The 23,508-nt window shown below is 48.7% G+C and overlaps 1 protein-coding gene across 1 annotated transcript; it reads left to right on the top strand.

The window, feature by feature from the left end:
* Nucleotides 1-19,064: 19,064 nt before the first annotated feature.
* On the top strand, nucleotides 19,065-23,042 carry VAX1 (ventral anterior homeobox 1). The gene is made up of 3 exons (XM_033131370.1): nucleotides 19,065-19,305; nucleotides 20,438-20,625; nucleotides 22,467-23,042. Exons 1-3 carry the CDS (start codon nucleotides 19,065-19,067, stop codon nucleotides 23,040-23,042), a joined length of 1,005 nt encoding a protein of 334 aa, XP_032987261.1.
* The last annotated feature ends 466 nt before the right edge of the window (nucleotides 23,043-23,508 follow it).

A 23,508-nucleotide genomic window follows, 5' to 3' on the forward strand; every position in this document is an offset into this window, starting at 1 on the left:
CTTCCCATATTGCTAATAACAGTTTTGAACTGAGTCTACCTAATCCAAATTCTTAGACTTTAATTTTGTTCCATAGCAACTAGATCTTCAAATTAAAGAGTTCTTTCTGTCCCTACATAATTTTTACTCCCCCCTTCGCTTTAGTCCTGTACTTCAAACTAGCTCTCCTTGCTTATCATTCTCCCCATTTCTTCCCTCGACCACTTGAGGTTTCTGTGATGGCGCTTTACGTTTCTGACCAAATTTCCAAAGCACCTTCTAAATTAACTGATGTCTTTTATTACCCAGTGGAGTATCCTTTAACCAAGGAGACCTCACCAACCCAGAAAGGTGAGAGAGAAAAATGTGATAATCACATACAGGTAACTAAGGGCAAAAACCTCATCCCATCAATGAGATTTTTTTTCCCCCAAAAAGAATAACTTTAAAATAGAAACATCAGAGTAATTACTGTAATACAAATATAAATTGTCACTTTCCAATGGGTATTCAGGTCAGAATCCTTTTCTGTTGCTGACACTATAAAACACATAGAGTGGTGGTCGTATAAAACAATATCAAATGCCTCTTTTCTATTAGTAACAACCTATCTGGCATCTTTCTTTATTGGAAAATTTGATCTTAGAGGGAAAGGAAAGTTGGAGGGACCCTGACAGCTGATATGAAATAATTCTCTTGTTGAAATACATGAAGGGAACTCCAGCAGCACAAATCAGTTATTTCTCTGTCCTCTGTCAGCCCCAAGGAGAGAGAATTTAGAATGGGAGGGGAAATGGCAGTTATCAGGAAATGAAATGCTTGCCCAGAGAATTCTAAGCAAGTCAATCACCAGTCCAGGCAGGAGTTGTTTTGTTTTGTTTTTAATATTCACCCTCCATTTGTTTTACCCAATTCAAAATTTTTTCCCAAGAAAAAAATACGCTTGTAAAAATGTCTCATTAACAGCAAAGATGAATTGGACCTCAACTTTTGAATGCTACACAGCTTTAATGGAGGTTGTAGAAGTTTGTGGATGAAAGAATACTGCCAGCTTGCATTCGGATTCCTTTCCATCTGTGTGGTAGTGTTTGAGCCGTGTGTTCTACAAAAGCTTCAGTTGGCTGAAAGACGGCATTGGTCTTGAATTTTCATTTATTTTTGTTTCAAATATGAAAGGATATTTACTACTTTCTAAAATCTTAAAATTTAAATCCCTTCTCAATTTTTATGTGATTTAAATTATGTTTTGAGATACACATTAGATGGTCTCTACATTTGACATATTTTACAAGGAAAAAAAGAAAAAATGGAAGGTACTGACTTTCTGCATCAAATGATAGATTATTGGTTTGATTCTTCAGGCATCCCTGATTAATACTTACAAAATAAAAGATTTTTCTCCTTAACAAATGTGGAACTTTACTGATACAAAGTACATCAGTGTGGTCAGCCTCAGGAAATGGGTGGATGTGAGAGTGAGATACGGAGGTAGGCGGATCTCATCCGGTAGTGACGTGTGATGCAATGATTGTTTTTATAGAAAGCCTGTGTTGTCCAAGGGCTGATGAAATTCAAAATGGTCCCCAAAGCCCATCTCTGAAGCCAACAGTTCAGCAAAGGGAGAGCCAGTAGCTCAATTCACCTCTCTGTCTGTACCCCGCCCCCAGCGACACTCCAGCCCAGAGCACCTCCATAAGGAAGACTTTAAAACAGAATGGAAGCTGCTTGGAGGGGCTCAGATTGAGGATCAACAGTTGTTGCTTTAAAAAGAGGGTAGCAGTTCAGCCCCTTATTTGTTTTTGCTGAGCACCTGGGTTTTGCTTCTGCATTTCCCCATCAGCAGGAGACCATTCCCTAGGACAATGTTCTATTCCATTGTCATTATCTCCCACGAACTAAAACAATGCTCTGTTTGGCCTCCCCAGGCGAGGGGGATTTGTTCTGCGCTGCCTTAAGCAGAGTTTCCGACTGAGTTTCTGACCCAGTCACTTGATATCCAGCCGGGATACCTGGCGACCGTTTTTGTTTTTGTTTTAAATCTGCTATCTTGTGTTTTGTAATTTCATTCTCTGAGAAACAGCTTCGAAACTCGATTCTCAATCAAGAAGAATCACACCATGGCTAAGGGAAGAGGATTTGCTCAAGCTACATGAGCTCTATAATTTAAATCAGCTAGATAGGATTTATTTATAGTTGTCTTATTTTTGTTTTGTATTATTGAATACCACCAAACCCTAAAAGGTTTTGCGATATTGTGTTGTTGAATATCAAACCCTAGAAGGTTAGAAACCACAGGATGTCAGATGTTTTCTACTGAGCCACGGTGTTTCCTTTCTATTCTTTTTAAATACATAAATAAATTTATGTGTGTATTAATAAATGTACAATATTATGATTTCTAACACTCATGAACATGACGAACATTAACTCTTTGGAGCTATCTTGTCATACTTGAGACCTTCCCTAAAAAATAGAACAAGCCCCCAAAATGGAAAGAAACCCTCTGACCTACTGTAAGCATCCTTTTCTGTGTACAGACCTACCTACCCAGGCCTCCAGCCCTATGTGTTTTCACTTGGAAGATGTTACGTATCTAAAGGCAGTTTTAGCGACAGAAAGACGTGTTTGTTTGGGGACTAAGGAGTCAGTAGGACACATAGGACTGTGTTTTGCCCTTGACCTGAGGCAGGGTAATTGTCAGTGTCTCTCCATTAGGTGCTATCACTTTATGACTTGTGTTTAGCTATGGGTAACCTGGGAAGCACGAATGTAACAGCTGCTTATAATAAAAGGGTAATTGGCCAAGACTGGCTACCTGAGGAGATTAAGCCTCGTGCTAATGAGGCCGCCGTCTTGTGCTGATTTGCTTTGCTCTGAGATGGTAATGAATAGTCTCAGTTTCCAGCAGTCCCAGCCGCTAGATCTGTGCAAACCTACCTTCAAAGGGCTAGTAGAGAAACAGGTCAGATTCCAGCCAGGACTCTGGAGAGCAAGAGAGGGCCATTGTAGGAGATGGGATGGCCAAATGTGTAGGAGCTGGCTGTCCAGAGGCAGACAGACCTGTGTTTGAATCCTGACTCCACCACTTTTGCTCTCTTGGTGACTGAGCAAGTTACTAACCACTCTGAGCTTCTGTTGCTTTATCTCTAAGAAGAGAGGACATAAATGTGATAGTGCTCTATGATTTTTTAGAAAGCTTCAATGACAAGGTGTATTTAAAACATTCAGCAGGCAACACCGGTGACCGTCGTGATTGTGTCTGCAGTGAAGAGCACTGCCCACCAAGACCCACCCTGTGGTTCTTCCTATCTTGTTCCTATCACGGGAGAGAATGTCTGTCCACCCTGTGAATACTGCGGTCCCATGTTTTACTCCTAGATCACAGGAGGTTTGTTGTCATGCCTAAGTGTAGCTTCATTTAATTAATGTGTTTGGGTTATACATTTATGGACACAGTCTGCAAATCACAGCTGTCTTCCCAGTCACGATGATTCTTCTTTCTTTATGAAAAACAGTTTAGAAATCCAGGGTATTTTTTTTTCAATCTTGGTTTTACAGATAGGAATCTAGAAGTAGGAAAAAAATGAGAGTATTCAAGAGCTCCAGGTAAGACTGACCAAGAGATTGAGATAATCAAAGCCAACATATTTTGTTTTATTTGTCTTCAAAGATGCCAGACATCTGACAAAATTGGTTCAGCCTTCATAAGGGCTCCCTGAAATCGGGGAGACTTTCTCTTCAAGTAAACTCCGCTGTTTGAACTACCTGTGGCATGGAAGAAGTTCTCATTTCCCAACTGATGGTTTGAGATTCTGAGAAACCTATGAACAAAAGAGGTATCCTCCAGTTTTGTGGGAAATAATTTTTTAAGGTTATGCCTGTCTTTAATACCCTTTCCCTGAAGTTCCCAAGTCCTAAATTTACTAATTCTGAAATGTTATACTTAGGTTCATACTTTTTTCTGACACTGCATTGGTTGGTTTGTAATATGATCCCATTGCATTTTACTAGATGCATTTTAAGAGACACAGAGTTATATTTGCAGGAAGTCCAGGATTATGCCAATGAGTGAACTGGATAAACCCCATAATTTCTTACAACTGTTCTGAAAATTTCCTGGGTTTGCTTTTCAGGGGTTTGGCTTGTAGGAGCAAAATTGTGCCTAGCATGCTCTATCGTGGGGTGTGATTGATTAAGCTGCGTCTTGATTACCACACTGGGAGTCATTCGTCCTGCTCCTCTCTTTAGATCCAATCCCTGTATCATTTATCCCGTATAACCTGCGGTGCCTTCTCACACATGGGCTGCTTTCCCCTCGTCACTGTTTCTTCGGCGAAAACCTGAGTCTTGTTGCCTCACCACCCTGGCCACGGCTTCATGGAAGAGATCCCTGGTCTCAAGAACTTATAGTCTAAGATGGGTACAAATGTGCATGAAAAGGTAACTAGCAGTAGCAAGCAAGGCATGAAATGTGGTGACCATGGTCAAGATGAAAAGTGCTATCTCTGGCATATCCCACTCTGAACCTCTCTTTGCTCGTCTGATAATCCTCCCTGGGCAGCCCCTCTCATGGGACTTCAGTGAAAATCAGATGAGACGGTCTGTGGGGAAGCTTTCTGTCAATCACAAATCAAAAAAAAAAACAAAAGTTTTTTTTTGAAAACTTACAAAAAAAAAAACAGTGAGGGACATACAAAAAAAAAGTGAGGGACTTTGTTAAATCATAAGATGCAGGAAAAGAACAGAATTATTATTAAAATTTAAAAGGACACTAAAGGTGACAAATGCCAAATGCAATAGCATGGTACCCTATTTCCCCGAAAATAAGACCTAGCCAAACAATCAGCTCTACTGCGTCTTTGCATCTTTTGGAGCAAAAATTAATATAAGACCCAGTATTATATTATTATATTATATTATATTATATATTATCCCTGGTTTTATAGTAAAATAAGACTGGGTCTTATATTAATTTTTGCTCAAAAAGATGCATTAGAACTGATTGTCCAGCTAGGTCCTATTTTTGGGGAAAAACAGTAGTATATGGTTCCATCTGGGATGGAGGAAAAAGATAGGGGATACGTGGGAATGGGTCCTCAAAGAGCCTTCATTTATGTTGGTGTGCTCTGAGTCTTATGTTGAAGGGGTGGTCATATGAATGTTTATTATCTAATTTTTATAAATTTTGGTACACATTAAATACTCACATATACATACATAAAGGACTTTAGTTATTGGGTCTAAATAGTTTCATTTTACAGATGAGAAAACTGAGGCCTACAGAAGGAAATGTTTGCCTAGAATCAAACAGCCTCTTGGTAGCTGTACTAGTGCTGTATCTCGTTTCCTCTCCTGCTCGATCTGTGTTTTTTCTGTCCTCTCTAAATCTTATTGTCATCCTTGATTCCTCTCTTTTCCTCACTCTCATACTCCAACCCCAGGTCCTGCTAGGGTTTCTAGGCGGGAATTTCCACTCGTTCTCAGGAATTTTTTTTCGCTTTCCCAGTCCCGAATATCAAGATACAAACTGTTTTCTGTTCTCCACGATGAATTGTTTCCACAAAGTAACGGCGATACTACCAACCACCTGGATTCAAGGAGCCGATTTTCCCGATTTCCCGACCAACTTTTCTCGGGATTCGGGAATGGGAAAGCGAAAAAAATTCCTGAGAAAGGGCGGAAATTCCCGTCTGGAAACCCTAGGTCCTGCTAGTTCTACCTTCTAACTATGCCCTGAGTCTGTCGACTTTTCTCGGTGACTATTCCAGTGTTCTGGTGCGTTTCCCTAGCAGTTCTCCACTGATGGAGCAGGGAAGGGTCGGGCTGTGTATGGCTGTGGTTCCAGGTTTTCTGGGTGGGACCTAACCGAGCGAGCACCACATTTATTCACATGGAAAACATAGGTAACCATCACACCTGTTATTTGTACTTCACACGGCACTTACGTGGATAAATGCCAAGGTCCTCTGAGAATATGAAGTGTTCTTTATATACACATATGCATGGATAGATCTGGGGCTGTGTGTATATGCTTTTACAGCTCTTGTTATACATAACAGACATGTACACTCCTTTCATGTCTCCGTGTTTTCTCCGCATCTCTAATGGAAGGTCTCACTTTCGGGGTGTGATAGATCACCAGGGACCTGTCTTACCTCCTTGCTGGATGGACACGGTGGTAGGAGCCGAGCCAAGTCATTCTGACATCCACTGCAGAGGGACAGATCATGTGCCCTGCTGACTAGGATTGAATGAACCCGTGTACAGAATAAGCCCGTGCTATTGCCGCTGTTATTTCCATTCCACCTTTGTGCCTTTCCTCATGTTGCCCTGCACAGAAGGCACCCCCCTCTCTGGTGTGCCTATCCTTCAATGCCGGTTTAGTCCCACTTCTTCAAAGAAGCCATGCTCCACACTCCAGCTCTCCTCGCTCAGCCCTTCCTTTCTTCTGAACTCCTTCCCTATATATAGCTTGGGCCACAGAATTAATTCAGCCCTCAGGGCTGTCTTGACTCATTTGACATTTTAATGGGAGATTGGAAGTGTCCTGGGCTGGGACCACCATGTCTCCAATGTCTCCTCCTACAACCAGGAGGCTCTAAGCTCCCTGAGAGTAGGTACCAGCACATTACCTGGTGGGTACAGCCTCCTCGATGGGGTTCCTGCTTGCACTCTGACACTCCTACTAAAGAGGACTTCTAAAAGCATAAATCAGAACACAAACCTTCCTATGGCTGCCCATTGCTCTTAGAATAAATACAAAACTCCCTCTCACAGCCTACAAAGCCCTCTCTGACCCGGTCCTCTTCCTCCTTCCCAGACTGCTGTCCAACTCTCTCCCAGACTCAGCCATACCAGCCCTCCTTCCACAACTCTAATACACTACACATTCCTGCCTCAGGGCCTTTGCACTTGTCTTTCCTCTGCCTGGGAACGTCTTTCCTTTATTCTGTACATGCTTGGCCAAAATAGTCCCAGCAACATACCCTATTACTTTTTTGTCATAGCACTTACCACTTTCTGAAATTACCCAGCTGATTAATGAGTTTCCACGGTTCCTATCTGTTGCCACCTTCTCCCACTAGTAGACTACAGGGAGCTTATAGTCTAACAAGCAAGGCCCTTGTTTGCCTTTTCCACTGCTGTGTTTCTAGCCACTTAACAGAGTGTCTGACAATCAGGTGCTTGATAAATGAATGAATTTTTAAATGTCATATTATACTGTTAGGAACGAATTGTGTTCCCCCCCACACCCCCAAATTCCTATGCTGAAGCCCTAACCCCTAGTGTAACTAACTGTATTTGGAGCTAGGGCCTTTAGGGACATGGTGAAGGTTAAATACGGTGCTAAGGGAGGGGCCCTGATCTAACAGGATTGATGTCCTAATCAGAAGAGGAAGCGCCACCAGAGCGGGCTGTCTCCCTGCGAGCAGAGGAAAGGCTATGTGAGGACACAGGGAGAAAGTCACTGTCTACAAGCCAGGAAGACAGGCTTCACCAGACACCAACCTTGACAGCACCTTGATCTCAGACTTCCGGCCTCAGAACTGCGAGAAAGTAAATTCCTGTTGTGTACGCCACCTAGTCTATGATATTTTGTTATGGCAGCCTGGGTGGACTGATAGACACACCATCACTAACTGGCTGGCTGACCTTGGACAAGTCACTTAACCCCCGTGTGCCTTAGTTCCCTCACCTGTAAAGGGGGCTAATCACAGTCCCTGCCTCCTAGAGTTGTGGTGAAGATGACAGGAGTTCACCTAGGTAAGGCCCTTAGGGGACTATCTTAACGTTAGCTGTTTGTACTGTCCTAGCAGGCTCAGTCAATTTAGGGAGTGACAGCAATCATGCAACAGTTTAGAACTCCCAGGTAGGACCGATGGAAAGAAAATGTCACTTGGAGAAGGAAGTGGTTTGGAGAGGCCTGACACAAACAGGCAGATGCAAAGGGACAGAGAAGGAAGAGGAGATATTCTGGGGAGGGAGAGAAGCTGGGAGGACGGACTACGTGATGTGCTCTGGGGGCAACAGACAGGGTAGTCTGGCTTGGGCAGAGTGTCCAGAGGAGAGAGCCCCATATGTATTTGCACAAAAACACCAGCATTTTTAAGCCCGCAGACATTCTGAGCAGGTTTTGCATCACTGGCCATTTCATTCCCTTTGCCAGCCTTCTTGGGTTTGTCAGCAGGCCCTGCTTGCCTGCCCATTGTCAGCTGTCATGTGTCCCCATCCTTGGCACCATGCTCTTTCTCTGTCAGCACACTCTGCTCCTCCTGTCCTCCTCCAAACACCCACCAGGCTGAGTGTCCCTTCATTTTTTAGCCACTGGACTATACAGTCCAAGTCTGCTCTCCTGTCCCTCCCTCCCTTTATGGCATGCAAAGATTTGCTCTGTAGAGAGAATTTTAACTAGAATGCTCGGTGTACTGTCAAGTACATTGATCTGGGTCGACAGCTGGAATCATTTTCTGTCGGGTTTTCTTGTTGTTCATCCTGCTTTCCCACAGAACTGAAGCAGGGTTGGGGTCTGAACCTTTAGGTCACTCATTGCCTTCATCTTTCTTCTTTGCTCTTTTCCTAGAGCTGCAGAACTGGCCTTTGCCTCCATGGACACATCCCTGTGTTCTCTCACTGCTCCCCATCTGGTGGGATAAACACCAGCCTACAGCCTCAGGCACAAACTCTCGGGGTGCAGGAGAGGGAACACATGCCTTGAAGCAGAAAAGGTAGGCTGGTCTGCTTCCTACAGCCTTGTCACTCTGGGGTACCTGAATCTCAGTTTCTTCACCTGTAAAATGGCACAGAGAGTGGGGCGGATCACTGTGAAAGTTCTTGCTGACCTGTAACACCATGAGTGGATGTAGTTGTTATTGTTTTCACCACCTGCCTGTCATGTGTTCTCTTACATCCCCGGGCCTTATGGTGGCTAGATCTCTGAATTGGCAAGAAAGAAGGGAAGGGGCTCAATTGGCCTCCGGGCGCCACATAGGGCTTTCCTGTGTGACTCGATGGCCCAACCCCCAGTGGGCAGTTCTGTGAGATGTTTTTTAAAAACAGCAAGCAGTGGGAACCCAAGACTGACCCCAAGGCTCTCCCACTTTGTTAGCTCCTGGGAGCAATGGCAGCCTGCACCCCCAACTTCATGTGCAGCCCACCTTGACAGACATGCTGGAGCCCCTATGCCCTGCATGCAGCATCCTCTTAGCTCCAAGGCCTCCAGGCCCGAGCAGGTGACGTGATGGACGGGGCTGACCTGGTGGGGACCATGGGTCCCTTCCAGTCAGGGCCGCCACTTCTCGTCTCCTACTGATTGTTGATGTGGGAAAACGAGCCTCATGCCTTCAGGTCAGCTTATTTTTCAAGAGAAACTGGGAGTTAAGTTCCTAGGTGAAATCCCCTATTTTTAAAATACTGGAAATCAACTCAAATTTTTTAAAAATATAATGTGGACCAAACAAAACATGAAACGACAGGCTGGATTTGGCTCAGGTTTTCTGCCTCTGCTTTAAGTGAATCCATATTGGCATATGGTAAATGCTCGGCGTTACTGTCCTGTGACTTATTTGCATTTTTCTTGGGGCCTGTCTAAATATCCAGCAGCAGTCATGTAATTTGGACAGCCTGACGACTTTTCCAGAAAGCAAGTACTCTGCCTGAGGGCACAACTCCCACAGGCTTACCTTGTGTAACTACAGAATCTGAGAATGCTAGAGGTGGGATCACCACTCCTGTTGGGTCACCGAGCCTGTCTCATGCCTCCTTCGGCAAAAAAGCAAGTGAAGGCTAGATGGAGTAGGCTCTGTCGGAGTAATAGAACAGCCTCCCAACACCTGGTCCTATTTTCTTCCTCTTTTTCTAGAGCTTCCACTTCCAGTTATAAAATAATTGTCTTCACTTCAACCCCAAACACATTCTCCTGAGAAGTGGTATTCCTCTGAGCCACTGGGATTTCAAGTCCTTGAAGCAAAGTAGGTAGAACGAGTGGCTAGCCCTGGGATCTGCCTGCTATTTATGGTTGCGGTTGAAATCAGGACCCGTGGAATGCAGAATCCCAGGAATTCTTATATGGCAAGCCAAAACACTCATGTGCATTTTCGTCTGATTAGTTCCAATGTTCTTCACCAAGAGGAACAATGTTTTTCTTGCATGTAAAACATGGCCAAATGTAAAAACATGCAAAATAATTTGTCCAGATTAAGAATGCAGCGGGAGAAGGCACTGTAGCATCTCAAAACTGGGGCTATTTTTCAAGGTTTGTGTATTGGGCTGCAGTAACTAAATATTTGAATGGGGGAGGGGCTGACGTTTGGGCTCTGGTTGGTGCAGGGCACGGAGAGGGTGTCTGCTCTCTGCTCCTCCTTATGACAGCCCTTCTGTAGAAATGATGGCCACAGCTTGGTTGGCCCAGCAAGCAGGCTTCCTCCACCTCCCATGTGCCAGTGGCTCAAACAAGCTCCTCGCAGGAAGAACATTTAGGAGAGGGGACCCCAGCAGCCACAGACCCCCAGGCTGCTTGCAGCAAGAGAGCCTCCGAAGCGTCTGTGACCTGGTCTTCAGTTGGTGGTATTGTGGCAGGGCCACAACATTGCCATAAACAACATCTGAGGATATCAAATGCCACGGCCACACTTCGATATTTAATCCGTCACAAAAGCTGTTTACGGTTCTGTGTACTCTTCATGAGCATTATGCCTTAATTTGATTAGCTTTTTCAGAGAATTCAAACAGATTACAGAAGCTCAATTTTCTCTTCCAGAAGTCATGCTGGTTTAATTCGTTAACGTTGAGGGCACTTTTGAGGAGGGAAAGCGCTGTAGAAGTACTAAGTAGTAATAGTATTCGGAGTTACGCAACACGCTTTATTATAACATCTCCGTTGGTAAATGTCAGCCCTTCTATCTCACAGGGTGTGTGTTCGTTCTGACCAGCAATTCTGTGGAGACTGTGTCTGCCTCTGTTTTGGGGTCACATTGGGCTCCAAGGCCAATTACAGCCATGTGTGGCCCTGTTACCACCGTTCTCCGCTTCTGTTGTAGCTGAGAGTCTTACAAACTCTTAGAACAAATATTTCTCACTAATAGTCTTCCCACTTTCTTTTCTTCCTTTTGCAAATACCAATGAGTACCCACCATGCACCAGGCACTCCCTTCCTCTTGGATCCCTTTTCTGGCCTGGGCTAATAGTTTTGCTAAGTGACCTTGGAAGAGGAGTCATTTCATCTGTCTGCTTTCCTTGATCGCTTTGCCTGTGTTGCAAGGGATCGAATACAAAACATCAGGGGATAAGCATATTCTCCTGCTCAGTTCTGTGTTCCTGTGTTCAAGTATCTCCCCTCAGCCAGCTTTCAGTAGTTAAGTAAAAGCAATTGCACGTTGCTTTCACGACTTCCACATGGGTACAGCTTTGCTTTTCAAAATTACAGGGACTTCTCCCTTATTATAAAGAAATTGGAGTTGACACGTAGGTAATTTTTCTAAGTTTATTTTATATTCAAATGTTTCCCAAAGATTTTATGTGCTTCTCTGCCTTCTTAAACAAAAATGCAACTTCACCTTCTGAGGGCCATTTCCCTGAATATCCATTGTCACACAGCATTCTTCTGCTTTCATGGCCTCAAGAACACATGAGGTTGTAGTTCCTTGTGTCCAAGCCAAGTCACTCCAGATCGTGACATATTTTGAGTGACTTGGTTTGTTTTCTGTCTCCCTCCAACATTTTCTGTTAGAAGACATTCTCACTGTCACCGGTGTTCCTGCCTCGAGCAATACTTTACCTTCCTGTTTGCAACCTCGAATCTTCTGCTGACGAGGAAATGGGAGCGTTAGGCTTGTTAGAATTGGGTCTAAAATAAGAGTAAATGGGCTTTGAATGAGGGACCGAAGGGGTCTCCTCTGAGCAAAGAACCCAGGTTGTAATTTACAGACTCTGTGATATACACATTTTAACTGTTCAATGGCCCCGTCTTTGTCCTTTTTCAGTTGTGGCTCTCTTCTAGATGGGGTGAGGGTTATAGAATAAGTGATTTCTGAGCAAGCGTTCCTGCACACTGAAATAAAAAAACACTTTACGGTTCTGATACAGGGAGTTCTTAGAGGCTTGTTCGGAGTAGGTGTCAATACCTGCTTGTTGAATAAATGGCTCCAGCAGCTTTTCAGGCAGTAAGGAATTTCAGAAAATGATAGGTTTAAAGATGCTTTGAAACACAAATGTACTCATGTTCGAAAGATACAAATTTATAAGCCAGGTTTCCTGGAAATTCTCAAAGTTCTCTGTGACCCAGAAAATGCTGTAATAAAAGCAACCTTTCTTTTCCTTCTCCCAGAATGCTTCACCTGGAGAATTTCAGAGCTGAACAACCACCTGTTGCCACTTTTCATTCACCACCCTAAGTGTTAATGTATCTCTGATTTCCTAAAGGCCAGAGCACAACGTGTCCATTTGCATTTTTGTTTTTTAAAAAGAGAAAGAAATTCAGGGCTCTCTACCCACCTCCCAGTGGGGAGGTGATGAAGATCTTGGTAAAAACCACCTTTGTTCCATTTCTAGCCCTAACACTTTTATTCTCTCACGTCTTAAGTGTGACATGATATGTCTCTTATTGGTGCAGCCTACACCACATACATGTGAAATAGAGAAAGGACAAAAATAAACGTATGAATTATTCTTTAGAATTTGGTTATTCCATAGGAGGCACTATGTAGTTCGTTGGTCAAGATCACGGCTTTGGGTATGGTATGGTTCTGGGTTTGAATCCAGACTGTACCACTTCCTAGCTGTGAGGCCATGGACAAGTTGCTTAGCCTCTCTGAGCCTCAGTTTCTCATCTGTCATATGGGTGTTTCAGTTACCTACTGCTGAAAACTACAGACATGCCCAGAGCTTAGTAGCCTAAATGACAACCACCATATAGTTTTTCAACATTCTGTCGTTTGAACAGGGCTCAGCATGGTTGTCTCATCCCTGCCTCACATGATATTGTTGGGGTCCTTTATAAGATTGCATTCCGCTGGAAGTTCAGCTGGGCGGGACACACAAGATGGCCCCACTCATATGACTGGGAGTTGGTGCTATGGGTTGGGGCACCTCAATTTTCCATTATGGCCTCGCTTGCTCTAGTAGTCTAACTGGCTTCTTTATTAGCATGGCTGCTGGGTTCCAAGAGAGCAAAAAGAGAAGCTACCAGGGCTCTTTAAGACCTAGCCCCAGAATTGACACAATGTCACTTCCACCTCATTTTGTTGATCAAAGCATGTCACAAAGCCAGCCAAATTCAGCAAAGGAGAAATAGACTCCACTTCTTAATGGAAGGAACAGCAAAGAGTTTATGGCCATTTTAAATCCAACAGATTGGACATACAGAATTGTTCTTTTCTCAAAGTGTTGTTCTGAGAATTAAATGATATAATAGCAGTCAGTAAGTCTTTAATAAATACTAGTTGTTTATTACTGTTATCAGTTATTGAATCAGTATGAAGCCAATCAGCTTTGCTATCTATTATACTATCTGCAACTTTTGGTTACTTCATCTGGTTCTTGGTTCCTTCTTGCTGTCTTTGGTTCTAACTAACACAGTGCTAGCCCCATAGGAGAGGCTTGAAGAAAGATACTAATAGTGAATATTTGTTGACAGTATCCACCATGTGTCAAGCTCTGTTCTAAAGTACTTATGGAACACCCTATAAGTACTAGGACTAGCCTTAGTTTGCAGATAGGCCACTGAGTTACAGAGGAGCAAACTAACCAACCTAAAGCCACACACCTAGTAAGTAGTGGAGCTGGGGTAGGAAGATATGAACCTGGCAGCCTGGCTGACCCCAGAACTCTGTTTATTACATCACTCTAAGGCCCCTTCCAACTCAAAAATTCTATGTTGCTTCTATGTACAAGATACATCAAATAAATGAAAGAAGGTAGTTTCTTGATACAAAATACAAACTTGAGGAATGGAGTCCAATGGGATTGTTTGCTTGAAATGCAGTCAGAATAATTCAGAACTTTGCTCTCTGCACATTGGCTAATACTGTCTTTAGCGAAAATGGGGAAGAAATATCTGGATGTACAGCTCCGTTTTCCACTTCGGATAGTCAGCATCAGTTTTTAATTCAATTGATTTTCTAGTGCTCAAACTACCTTCTATGAAGTGGAGAAAAATGACAATTAGATGAGACTGAATTTATCACTACTTGCAACTTTGGGATGCAAATCTCTGTATAAATGCTAGGTATTCTTGTTTTTAATTACTCATCATTATCAGGTGCCCTGATACATTGTTACAGAAACATAATTCCTGGCTGTATCATCTCCTCTGATACAGTTCGTTTTAAAACGATGTTTTAGACATTTAAGTTATGCTGTCCCCAAACCACTCATAATCTAAGAGGATCTCAGGTTTTCTGCCAGCATGTTTCCCCCTCCTACATCTTTCTGAAATAAAAAATGAAAATGGAAAAGGAAAGCACTGTGTACTATCTCGGATCCGCTTTCTGGTGCAGTGACAGGGCGGAGGCAGGAAATATGAAAAGGACCCCAAGGCTCTGATTGTGATTTAGCTCCTTTAGATGGCATTCTTCCACCCCACCCCAGAGAGAACATCATCTTGTTCAGATTCTGGGAAGTCTGGCTGGTGGTGGGAGTGTAGCTTTAAGTCAGGAGACCAGCCCTGGAGCACAGATGCCCCCACTACTAGTTGTCTAATCCTTAACAAGTCGCTTTGTCTTTCCAGGCTCATTTTTCTCATCTGTCAAGTCAAATGAAGGTTATGGAATAGATGATCTCTAAAAATCCTTCCAGCTCTACAGTTCTATTCTGGGTCTGTCTGCACCTGCAGACAGTGATGTGGGGGCAGTAAGAGTCCTGGGGAGGGAAGTAAATTTAATCAAGACAAGAAAACGCTTTTACCTGGAGCAGCCCTGGGTCCTCATGTGTTGTGTAGTACAGGCTTGTCTCAGATTATCCAAATAATTGACTGAGTTCTCTCCTTTCTTTGCCAGTGGACATACAGCTTTAGATTTTCTGGGAGCAGCAGCTGCTTTTCTGAAATTTCCATCCCCGGGCTTCCGTCCTCCACTGTGTCCTCTCAGAAACCTGTCATGGTTTTTCTGGATGGATGCCCACAGAATTTTAATCCAGTCACCAGGAGAAAAAAAAAAAGCACTACGGATAACAAAAAGTAAAACCAGGTTATAGGTTCACTGTTTCTTTGTTGAATTTTGTTATTTCAAGGGCTTGGAAGATAAAGGAGCATCAGTCAACAGCATGATTAGTACTGCCAACCCCAAGCCATGTGTAGAGGCTATGAGTTCCCCTACTTAGGGTTTGTTCTTGAAGCTCAGGAGAGGAGGCCTAGATGCTTTAACAGCCACCCAGGTCCTGCCACCTCCAGACTCTTGGTTAATGGTGGCTTAATTAAATTAGGTGTCCCCCCATAATATCTCATTTTCTTCCTTTCACTAATAAGCGTTAGCATTTCCAGTAAGTGGGGAAAAACAAAAAAGGGTGCCTGCCCTCAGGAGGCTTAGCTGACTCCCCTAACTTTACCCAATTTTAAAAGGTGCAGTTCTTCAACTTGTGGCAAGATCCCCGGGGGGGGGGGGGGGGGTGGCTAGAAAGGCACATTTCTGCTCTGAGACATTCGTTCAGCAGTTTTATACCCAGGAAACTACACTTTTTCACTCCTGGCAGCTTCATGTAGAAGGATGACAGATTCCTAAGAAGTGCTCATGGCTGGAAATAAATAGCAGATTAAGAAATCAGGATTCATGTTCCCATTTGTGTTTCATGTTGTTTGGATACAATTTATGAAAATCAATGCCTAAATCAGGATTCCTGGCATCAACATTAAGGTTATTGTTCTGTATCTGTGATTTTACACCATGATCGCCAGAAGAGATTCTGAAAACTCAAAGCAGGGATAGGTTTGAAACGTAGAAACAGGCAGAGTCCTGAAGGGCTGCTGAAGAGAATCACGAGTAGCTCTGAAGACAGAGCGGGGATCAAATTCTGCACTTGCCAACTGCATGGTGTGGACTAGTTATTGAATGTCTCCCAGTCTTGTTTGTTTTCATCTCTAAAGCTGGGATATCACTACCTCCCTGATGGAAGGGTTAGGAAGAGTAAATGTCCTTATGCACCCAGTAAGGAGAACTGCTCAATAAAGTGCCCACTAATCACAAACTATGCCCCTGTTACTCTCCTAAGAGAGGGGTGGGGGGAGGACCTCCGAGGCCATACTTCAAATTGGCTTCGGGGATTTGGCCGGTTTGCTGCCGGGATGCGGCCCAGGCCTTCCTGTGCCACCACTACCCACTAGGCACGTCTTTGGGGCAGCAGTTCGCTCGCTCCCCGGCCTGTCCCCCTCATCCATCTAAAAGAAGAGGTGGTAGGCTGCGCATTTTTATTTCTAAACACTCCTCCCTGGGCCTTTGACCCAGCGTCGCAGGTGTCAGCGTGGGTTTGGCGGGCTGCAGTGGCCTCCCCGAGGCCAAGGCGACGGAGCTCTCCGGGTGTGGCCGGGAACCTGGAACCACTCCGAGGTGGCCGCGTTCGGGCCAAGGCTGTGACTCTCCGCGGCTCACAGGTCTCCTGAGGAGGTGAGGGGGCCCCAAATCCTCCTGCACAAGGAGCGCTGAGTAGCCAGGATGGTGGGCCAGGGCCAACTGTCCGAGGGTACGACCCTCTCCCCTCCCCCGCCCCCGTCCCCGCCAGGAGGCAGGGAAGGGCCGGTGGGCCGGGATTTGGGACCCCATCATCTTCCTGCCCGCGGAGGCCCCAGTAACTGCCTCTGGCAGCTCTGCAGGAAAACGAGGGCCCCACCCACTGCCCGGCTCCGCTTCGGGCGGACCGGAATCCCGGGGACCTGCACTGGCTACGCTGTAATGGGAGCTAAGCCCGAGGGCCTCGCGACGGCTCCGCCCAAACGATGGTGGAGCCCTGGAGGCCTCAGGGCGCCCACTTGGGCGTTTGAGCGTGGTTGGAAGTAACTGGAGAGATGGCTGGGTTTTGTCTAAATCCAACTCTACGTCTTCAGAACAGAGCGGCCGCAGAGACCCTTGCCCCACCCCCCCTCCACTCCGACCCGCCCGGGACAGCGGGAGGCACTTGCCACCCTAGACCCATTTGGCGTCGGGCTTCGCGGCCAAAACCCGTCTGTTGGGGACCCCCGAAACTCGCTGCCCTGCGGAGAGTAGCTCAGAACAATTGCATACACACACCAATGAAATTAAGTAGTAGGGGAGACGCCCTCCGGAACCCGACCGAGCTGTAGGCTCTCCCTGGGGCCGGGGGTGGGGGGCGGAAGGGGGAAGGGAGAGTGCGGCCGCCTCTCCGGCCCCGGCGGTTTGCTGGGGTTCCTTCCACAGGGCGGCGGCGGCGGCGGCGGGACCGTGCGGGGGCGGGGCGCGCCTGGCTGCGAGTGGGAGCCCCTGGCAGCCCACCACACACACTTACATCCCCTCCCTCCCTCCCTCGCTCCCACCCGCTCGCCACGACCCCCGCCCCTAGCCCCCTCCCCTTCCCCGCCCGCCTCCGCCCCCATTCTCGGAATTGTGTAAAAAAATTCTCAGCCAAACCTCCCACCTCTCCTCCCCCCTCCCTTTAAAAAAACCCCCTTTCCTCCCTGGCCCCTGCACTCTTTGTGAATGAGGGCAGGGAACTCGGCCCTTCCCCCGCCCAGGAGCCACGCCAGACCGCCGCACTCAGAGAACTGTTTGTTAATAGTCCAATTAGATAATTGCCATCTTTCACTCCTTTTGCTCCGCATTTCCCATAAAGGAATGAATGGGGAGAGCGGCGTGGAGAGGGCTTCTGCCCCGGCAAGGTGACGAGAAGGGCTGGAGCATGCTCCTTGCACAAGGCCATGCGCTTGAATTGAATCATTGTAGCCTAATCAATGCTCTTATTGGATTACTGGCTGTTGCTTTTCTCAAAGATATTGTAGCAGAGACAATGAAATAGCTAGGGGAAAACTTTTTTTTTTTTTTTGAAGCAGATCTCACAGTTGAGATTTTCTCGGCTCTCTCTCCCTCGCCCCTTCTCTCTCCTGCTGGACTCTGAGTACAAAGCTGCCCTTTGAATCGGCTGTCTCAGGGCTGCTGGAGGTGCAGGCATGAAAAAATCCAACGGGAACTAAATGAAGAGAGGTGGCAGTTTAAGATGGCTGTCAGCATCGAGGTGTGTTAAGGAGTTGTTTGGGACCAAAGCTTGGCTTCTTAGAGTTCGGGGAAGATAGTTTTGGGGAAAGCTTTCTCTCCCCTCCTTCTTCCTTTCCCCCTCCAGGCAACTGCTTTCTTCTGCTGCAGGGTGTGTAAGGGGTTTTTGTTTTGTTTTTCTCCCCCCTCCACCCTCATTCAGCTCTATCTGTGGAGTGTGGAGAAAACCCCTCTAGCCAGTATGTGAGCAGGAGGGTCAAAGGCAAAGGGAAAGTTAATAATGCCTGCTAATGGTACTAACTATTCAGGATGAATCTTGTCAAAAGTTTTTCTGGAAGTGTGGGTCTTTGATTGTGTGTTTCCTGAAAGCAAGACCAATCACTTCCGTTTATTCACTGGCTAAACCCCTACTTGATTGGGGACAAGGATAGAAACCATCCATTACGATCTGATATATTATCCAAACAATTTAGTGTATTCATGAGGTAACCGAAACGTGGGGGCTGCGAAATTACCCGTAATCAATTGCTACAGCGAGCGTGCGTCCCCCCGGGTGTCGGACAACTACAACTCGCTGTCTCTGTAACAGGCGGGAGCCGCAGCATTTTCGAGTTGCGCTACTCACTACCTGATCGCCAGGCTGGGGACACTGGACGTGCTTAGAGGACGCGGACGCTGACGAGGCAGCCTCGCCGCGGCTCCACCGGGATCCTGGACTAGACCCGCCGCCTCTCGGCGAGCGCGCCACTCACCGGTCGCCGCTGACCCTCCCGCGGCCACCGCAGCCACCCCACCGGGACATTCATTCTTGCCGCTTGCCTCCCTCCGGGCCGGGCGTAGAGGCTGTATTGTAGGGGTTTTGTCCCCACTCTGCCTCTTCTGTTTTTCTTTCCTTTTTTCTTTTTCTTTTTTTTTTTTTTGGTTGCTCTTGCCTCTCCCATGTTCGGGAAAACAGACAAAATGGACGTTCGGTGCCACTCGGACGCAGAGGCTGCCCGGGTCTCCAAGAACGCGCACAAGGAAAGCAAGGAGACCAAGGGCGCGGAAGGCAACCTCCCCGCCGCCTTCCTCAAGGAGTCGCAGGGCGCCTTCTCGGCGTCGGGCGCCGCTGAAGATTGTAACAAAAGTAAATCCAATTCCGCAGCCGACCCGGATTACTGCCGCCGGATCCTGGTCCGAGGTAGGGATGGGGCAGGGCTGCGGGGCGCGTTCTTTGAGGGCGACTCCGGGGCGCGAGCCGCGCGCCGCTACCGACCCAGACCCACCGGGAAGAGGTGCGGGATGGGACTTCGAAGAAAGTTGCTGGCCCTCCCCTCCCCGGGTCTGGCCGGCCAATGGGGACTCGCACCTGGGGCGCGGACTCGCCAGGAGCCTCGACCCTCTAAGCCCTGAGGGCCCAGCCGCTGGGCTGCTGGGGTAGCCGAGGGTTTGTACGGGCGGGCCCAGGCTCCAGGCTGTGGCCTCCGACACGGGAAAGGAGCAGGAAACTCTGGAGGACGTGTGCGCGCCCTGCGGCCGGGAGGACCTGCCAGGAGCCCGCCCCGCACACTCCCGCGCCCTGGCCAGTTGAGCTCACCAAAGGGGAACGCGGGCGCGGGAGAACAGCCACCGCCTGCCCGCTACGGCCCGGCCAGTTGGCGCGCAGGGCCGAGGGCCCCGGCGCCGCGCTTGGAGCTGCTCGCTGCCGCCTGGAGAAGCGGTCGGGCTCAGTTGCCGGTCCTCGGAAGCTGCCTCGGAGCTCGGCTCGGCCCTGCTCTGCTGCGCGGTGTGCGCTCGGCTTGGGAGGCCGCGGTACTAGAGCCCGGCCCCCGCCCGGCGCTTCCCTCGCAGCAGATCGCCAGGCCCCGCCGGCCCCGACTTGGTCACTCCTGTTTCCGGCTCCCTGGCTCCCGAGGGAAGGAGACCCCGGGATGGGGGTGGGGACCGCCGGAGCGCTGTCTGATCACACGCTCCAGAGCTGGGCCCGGCACAACCTGGGCTGTTGGGGCACCTTTAGGCTCCCGGGGACCGAGACCGCGTAGTCAAGGCCCCCAGGCCGGAAGGACCATCAGTCGATTTAGAATAGATGTTTTTCCCCTTCCCTGGCCGGAGGGCTGTACAAAGGCAAATCTGGTTCTCTCGCCAGCGTGTGGTCTTAGCCTCCTCGTCCCCCAAACATACGATGTCTTTGCTCCGCGGCTGTGGCCGCACCCCCCTCCGCCTCCTCCACCTCTGAATTTCAGGCTGCTGGCGACTGTTCCCGAAGCCAGCTCCGGCCAAAGAGGTGGAGGAAAACGAGAGGGTTCTGGCGGCTGACAATTCCCCTTCCCCAGATGCCAAGGGGTCCATACGAGAGATCATCCTGCCCAAGGGCCTGGACCTGGACCGGCCCAAGAGGACGCGCACATCCTTCACGGCGGAGCAGCTCTACCGGCTGGAGATGGAGTTCCAGCGCTGCCAGTACGTGGTGGGCCGCGAGAGGACCGAGCTCGCCCGGCAGCTCAACCTCTCGGAGACCCAGGTACCGGCCGCCAGGCTGCTCACAGCTCTGCACCAGCCTCCTTCCCCACCACCTCCAGCCAGCACTTCCTCACTAGCTAGCCTGGCTCTGGACAGAGCCTCCCAGGGGAAGTGGCAGAGATCAGGAGGATGGGGAAAAAAGGTCCAAGGCTTCCTCCCCTTCCATAAACTCTTCCTCCCCCCCATACCCTCAGATATTCCAGGGCCCATGCTTTGCCCACTTTGCCCTAGCCCAGGAGACCCCAAATCTTGTCCTTTTGTATTTCATTTTGACCCCAGTCTTGAGAATTCCTTGCTTTCCTGTGCTCTACAAGGAACTAATGTTTGCCCTTTTGGCCACCTTTTATTGGCCAGACTTCCGAGCACTACCCTCTTTGGGGACCCCAATACCCAGGCCCATTATGCAATGGGCCAAAGCCCCCTGCTCCAGTGCTGTGGGTGACAACTAGGATTAGAAAGATCTGCCTGTGCAGACCTGACTGCCCTGACCCTTAAGGCTTCCCCTGGCCCTAAGCTACACAACCCCATTTCCAGCCCTGAGCACCCACTCCAGGCACCCAGGAAGCCCTGTCTTCTGTGCCAGTGATGTGGGAGGTATGGGATTAGAGGCAGATCTGGGGCTCTGGGAGCCAGCACTGCCAACTATGCTTTAGGTCTTTTCCTTTACGTGAAATCCATATAATCCTACAGAACTGACCATGTGGACTCAGATCCGGGGCACTTTAGGGCCCCCGACGTTTGTCTTGTGGAGGCCCTTTGGGGACTGGCCAGGGCATGGCACCAGCTTGGCATATGCAAGGCATACTTTGTTTCTGAGGACCAGTCCCTTTCCCTGTGCCCACCCCTGTAGCAGGTGGGGAGCGGTTTAGGTCTGGGATCTGGGTAGAAAGCTGAGAACCAAGGACAGAACATATTGGATATGCTTTCTGAGGCCTGAGTTGGTGTGGTAGCTGTTCCTTAGTCTCTCCGTTACCACGCCTCTTAGTTTACAAAATCTAGACAGAATAACCTTTCCCTGTAGCTGCCAGACTCCATTCTGGGCCACCAGCTAGGCTTGAAGAGGGGCAGAGGGAGAAGAGGAGTGAGAGGGGAGGTTGGTGGAGAGAATTTAGTCCACCCGGCCTCCTGGCTACTCATGATTCCGAAGTTCATGATGCAGAACAGTAGAGTGTTAAGGAGTATCACCCAGCGCCTCCAATCCAGCTGGTGGTGAGAGGAGGTGGAGAAAGCTTGGCGTATAAAGTCCACCCTGAACAAATCATTTCTTCTACAGCCACCTTCCCTGCTTGCTGCTAGTTGATGGTCAAGTCTGACCCTGGTAAGGAAGAAGCCACTAGTGCCTTCAACAGGAGTGCTGCTGGGGCTAAATTCCAGCCCGTTGGGCCAAGGGTGTGGGTCGAGAAAGGCAGGCAACACTCTTCTCCACCCATCCCCTCTTCACACCCCCCACTGCCAGCACAGCACCCTTCAAGCCTCACACATTCTTCTTGAAATGTTTGCTCTCAAACCGTGCAGATCCACACAGTCTGGTTGTGGGTACTACAACGGCCCAGTCAGATCCTTCTGGTCTTTCTTCGAGTTAGGGTCGTGAACACTATTACTTTATTGGTACTCCCGGCCGGCCTGGGCCTGCTTCCATAACCCGGAAGCGCAGCTGTGTCCCCCACCTGGCAGCCCTGGCTTCCCTTAGCGGCTCCCAGGCTGGACCTTTCCCGCTGCGCGTTGGGACTGGGGCTGGAGCTGGGGTTGAGGTTGGGGTTGCAGGAGGGCCCCCGGAGCCCGCTACCCTTGACGCCCGTCTCCTCTGTCCCCTCTCTCACCCTCTCCACGCCTGGCGCGCAGGTGAAGGTCTGGTTCCAGAACCGGCGCACGAAACAGAAGAAGGACCAAGGCAAGGACTCGGAGCTACGCTCGGTGGTGTCGGAGACCGCGGCCACGTGCAGCGTGCTGCGGCTGCTGGAGCAGGGCCGCCTGTTGTCACCGCCCGGCCTGCCAGCGCTACTGCCGCCATGCGCCACTGGCGCCCTCGGCTCAGCGCTTCGCGGGCCCAGCCTACCCGCCCTGGGCGCGGGCGCCGTCGCGGGCTCGGCCGCCGCCGCCGCCGCTGCGGCTCCGGGTCCCGCCGGCGCCTCGTCCCCGCACCCTCCAGCCGTAGGCGGCGCCCCGGGACCGGGGCCCGCTGGGCCTGGGGGACTGCACGCTGGCGCGCCGGCTGCCGGCCACGGCCTCTTCAGCTTGCCGGTGCCCTCGCTGCTCGGCTCGGTCGCCAGCCGCCTATCCTCTGCCCCGTTGACAATGGCTGGTTCGCTGGCCGGGAATTTGCAAGAACTCTCCGCCCGGTACCTGAGCTCCTCGGCCTTCGAACCTTACTCCCGGACCAACAATAAAGAAGGGGCCGAGAAAAAAGCGCTGGACTGACTTTAAGTGTTCCCCTGTATTTATATTTATAGTATCTATTGTGGTGATATTTATGGACTCGCGCTAGGCGCTGGGGGCTCCTGCGCTGGGCTCCCGGCTCCCACGAGGCCTCTGACAGCTCTCCTTTCCCGCCAGGCTCTGCTACCAATTTTATGTCATTTGAGCTGTTGTTTTTTTTTTTCCTGCCTTTCCTCCATGTTCTCCCCTCTCCCCAAACTTCCTTCTGAATCCAGGAGAATCCAAAGAATTGGGGGAAATGCCCGAGTTAGCCGACCTGAGGCCCCAACCAAGGCCGGGCCCTGGAAGAAAAAGACCGATTCCAAGTCCAAAGCACACGACACGTCTCCATCGGGCCGCTGCTGCCCTTGGTTGGTCTTACGAATATTTGAGAGAGGAAAGCTGCACGCAGACCCCAGGGGCTGAAAAAGCTGGCAGGTTTCTCGCGACCAAAAGGTTTCTTTTGACC

This window comes from Rhinolophus ferrumequinum, chromosome 16 (assembly GCF_004115265.2).
Source record: "Rhinolophus ferrumequinum isolate MPI-CBG mRhiFer1 chromosome 16, mRhiFer1_v1.p, whole genome shotgun sequence".
In the NCBI taxonomy this organism is placed as follows: Eukaryota; Metazoa; Chordata; class Mammalia; order Chiroptera; family Rhinolophidae; genus Rhinolophus; species Rhinolophus ferrumequinum.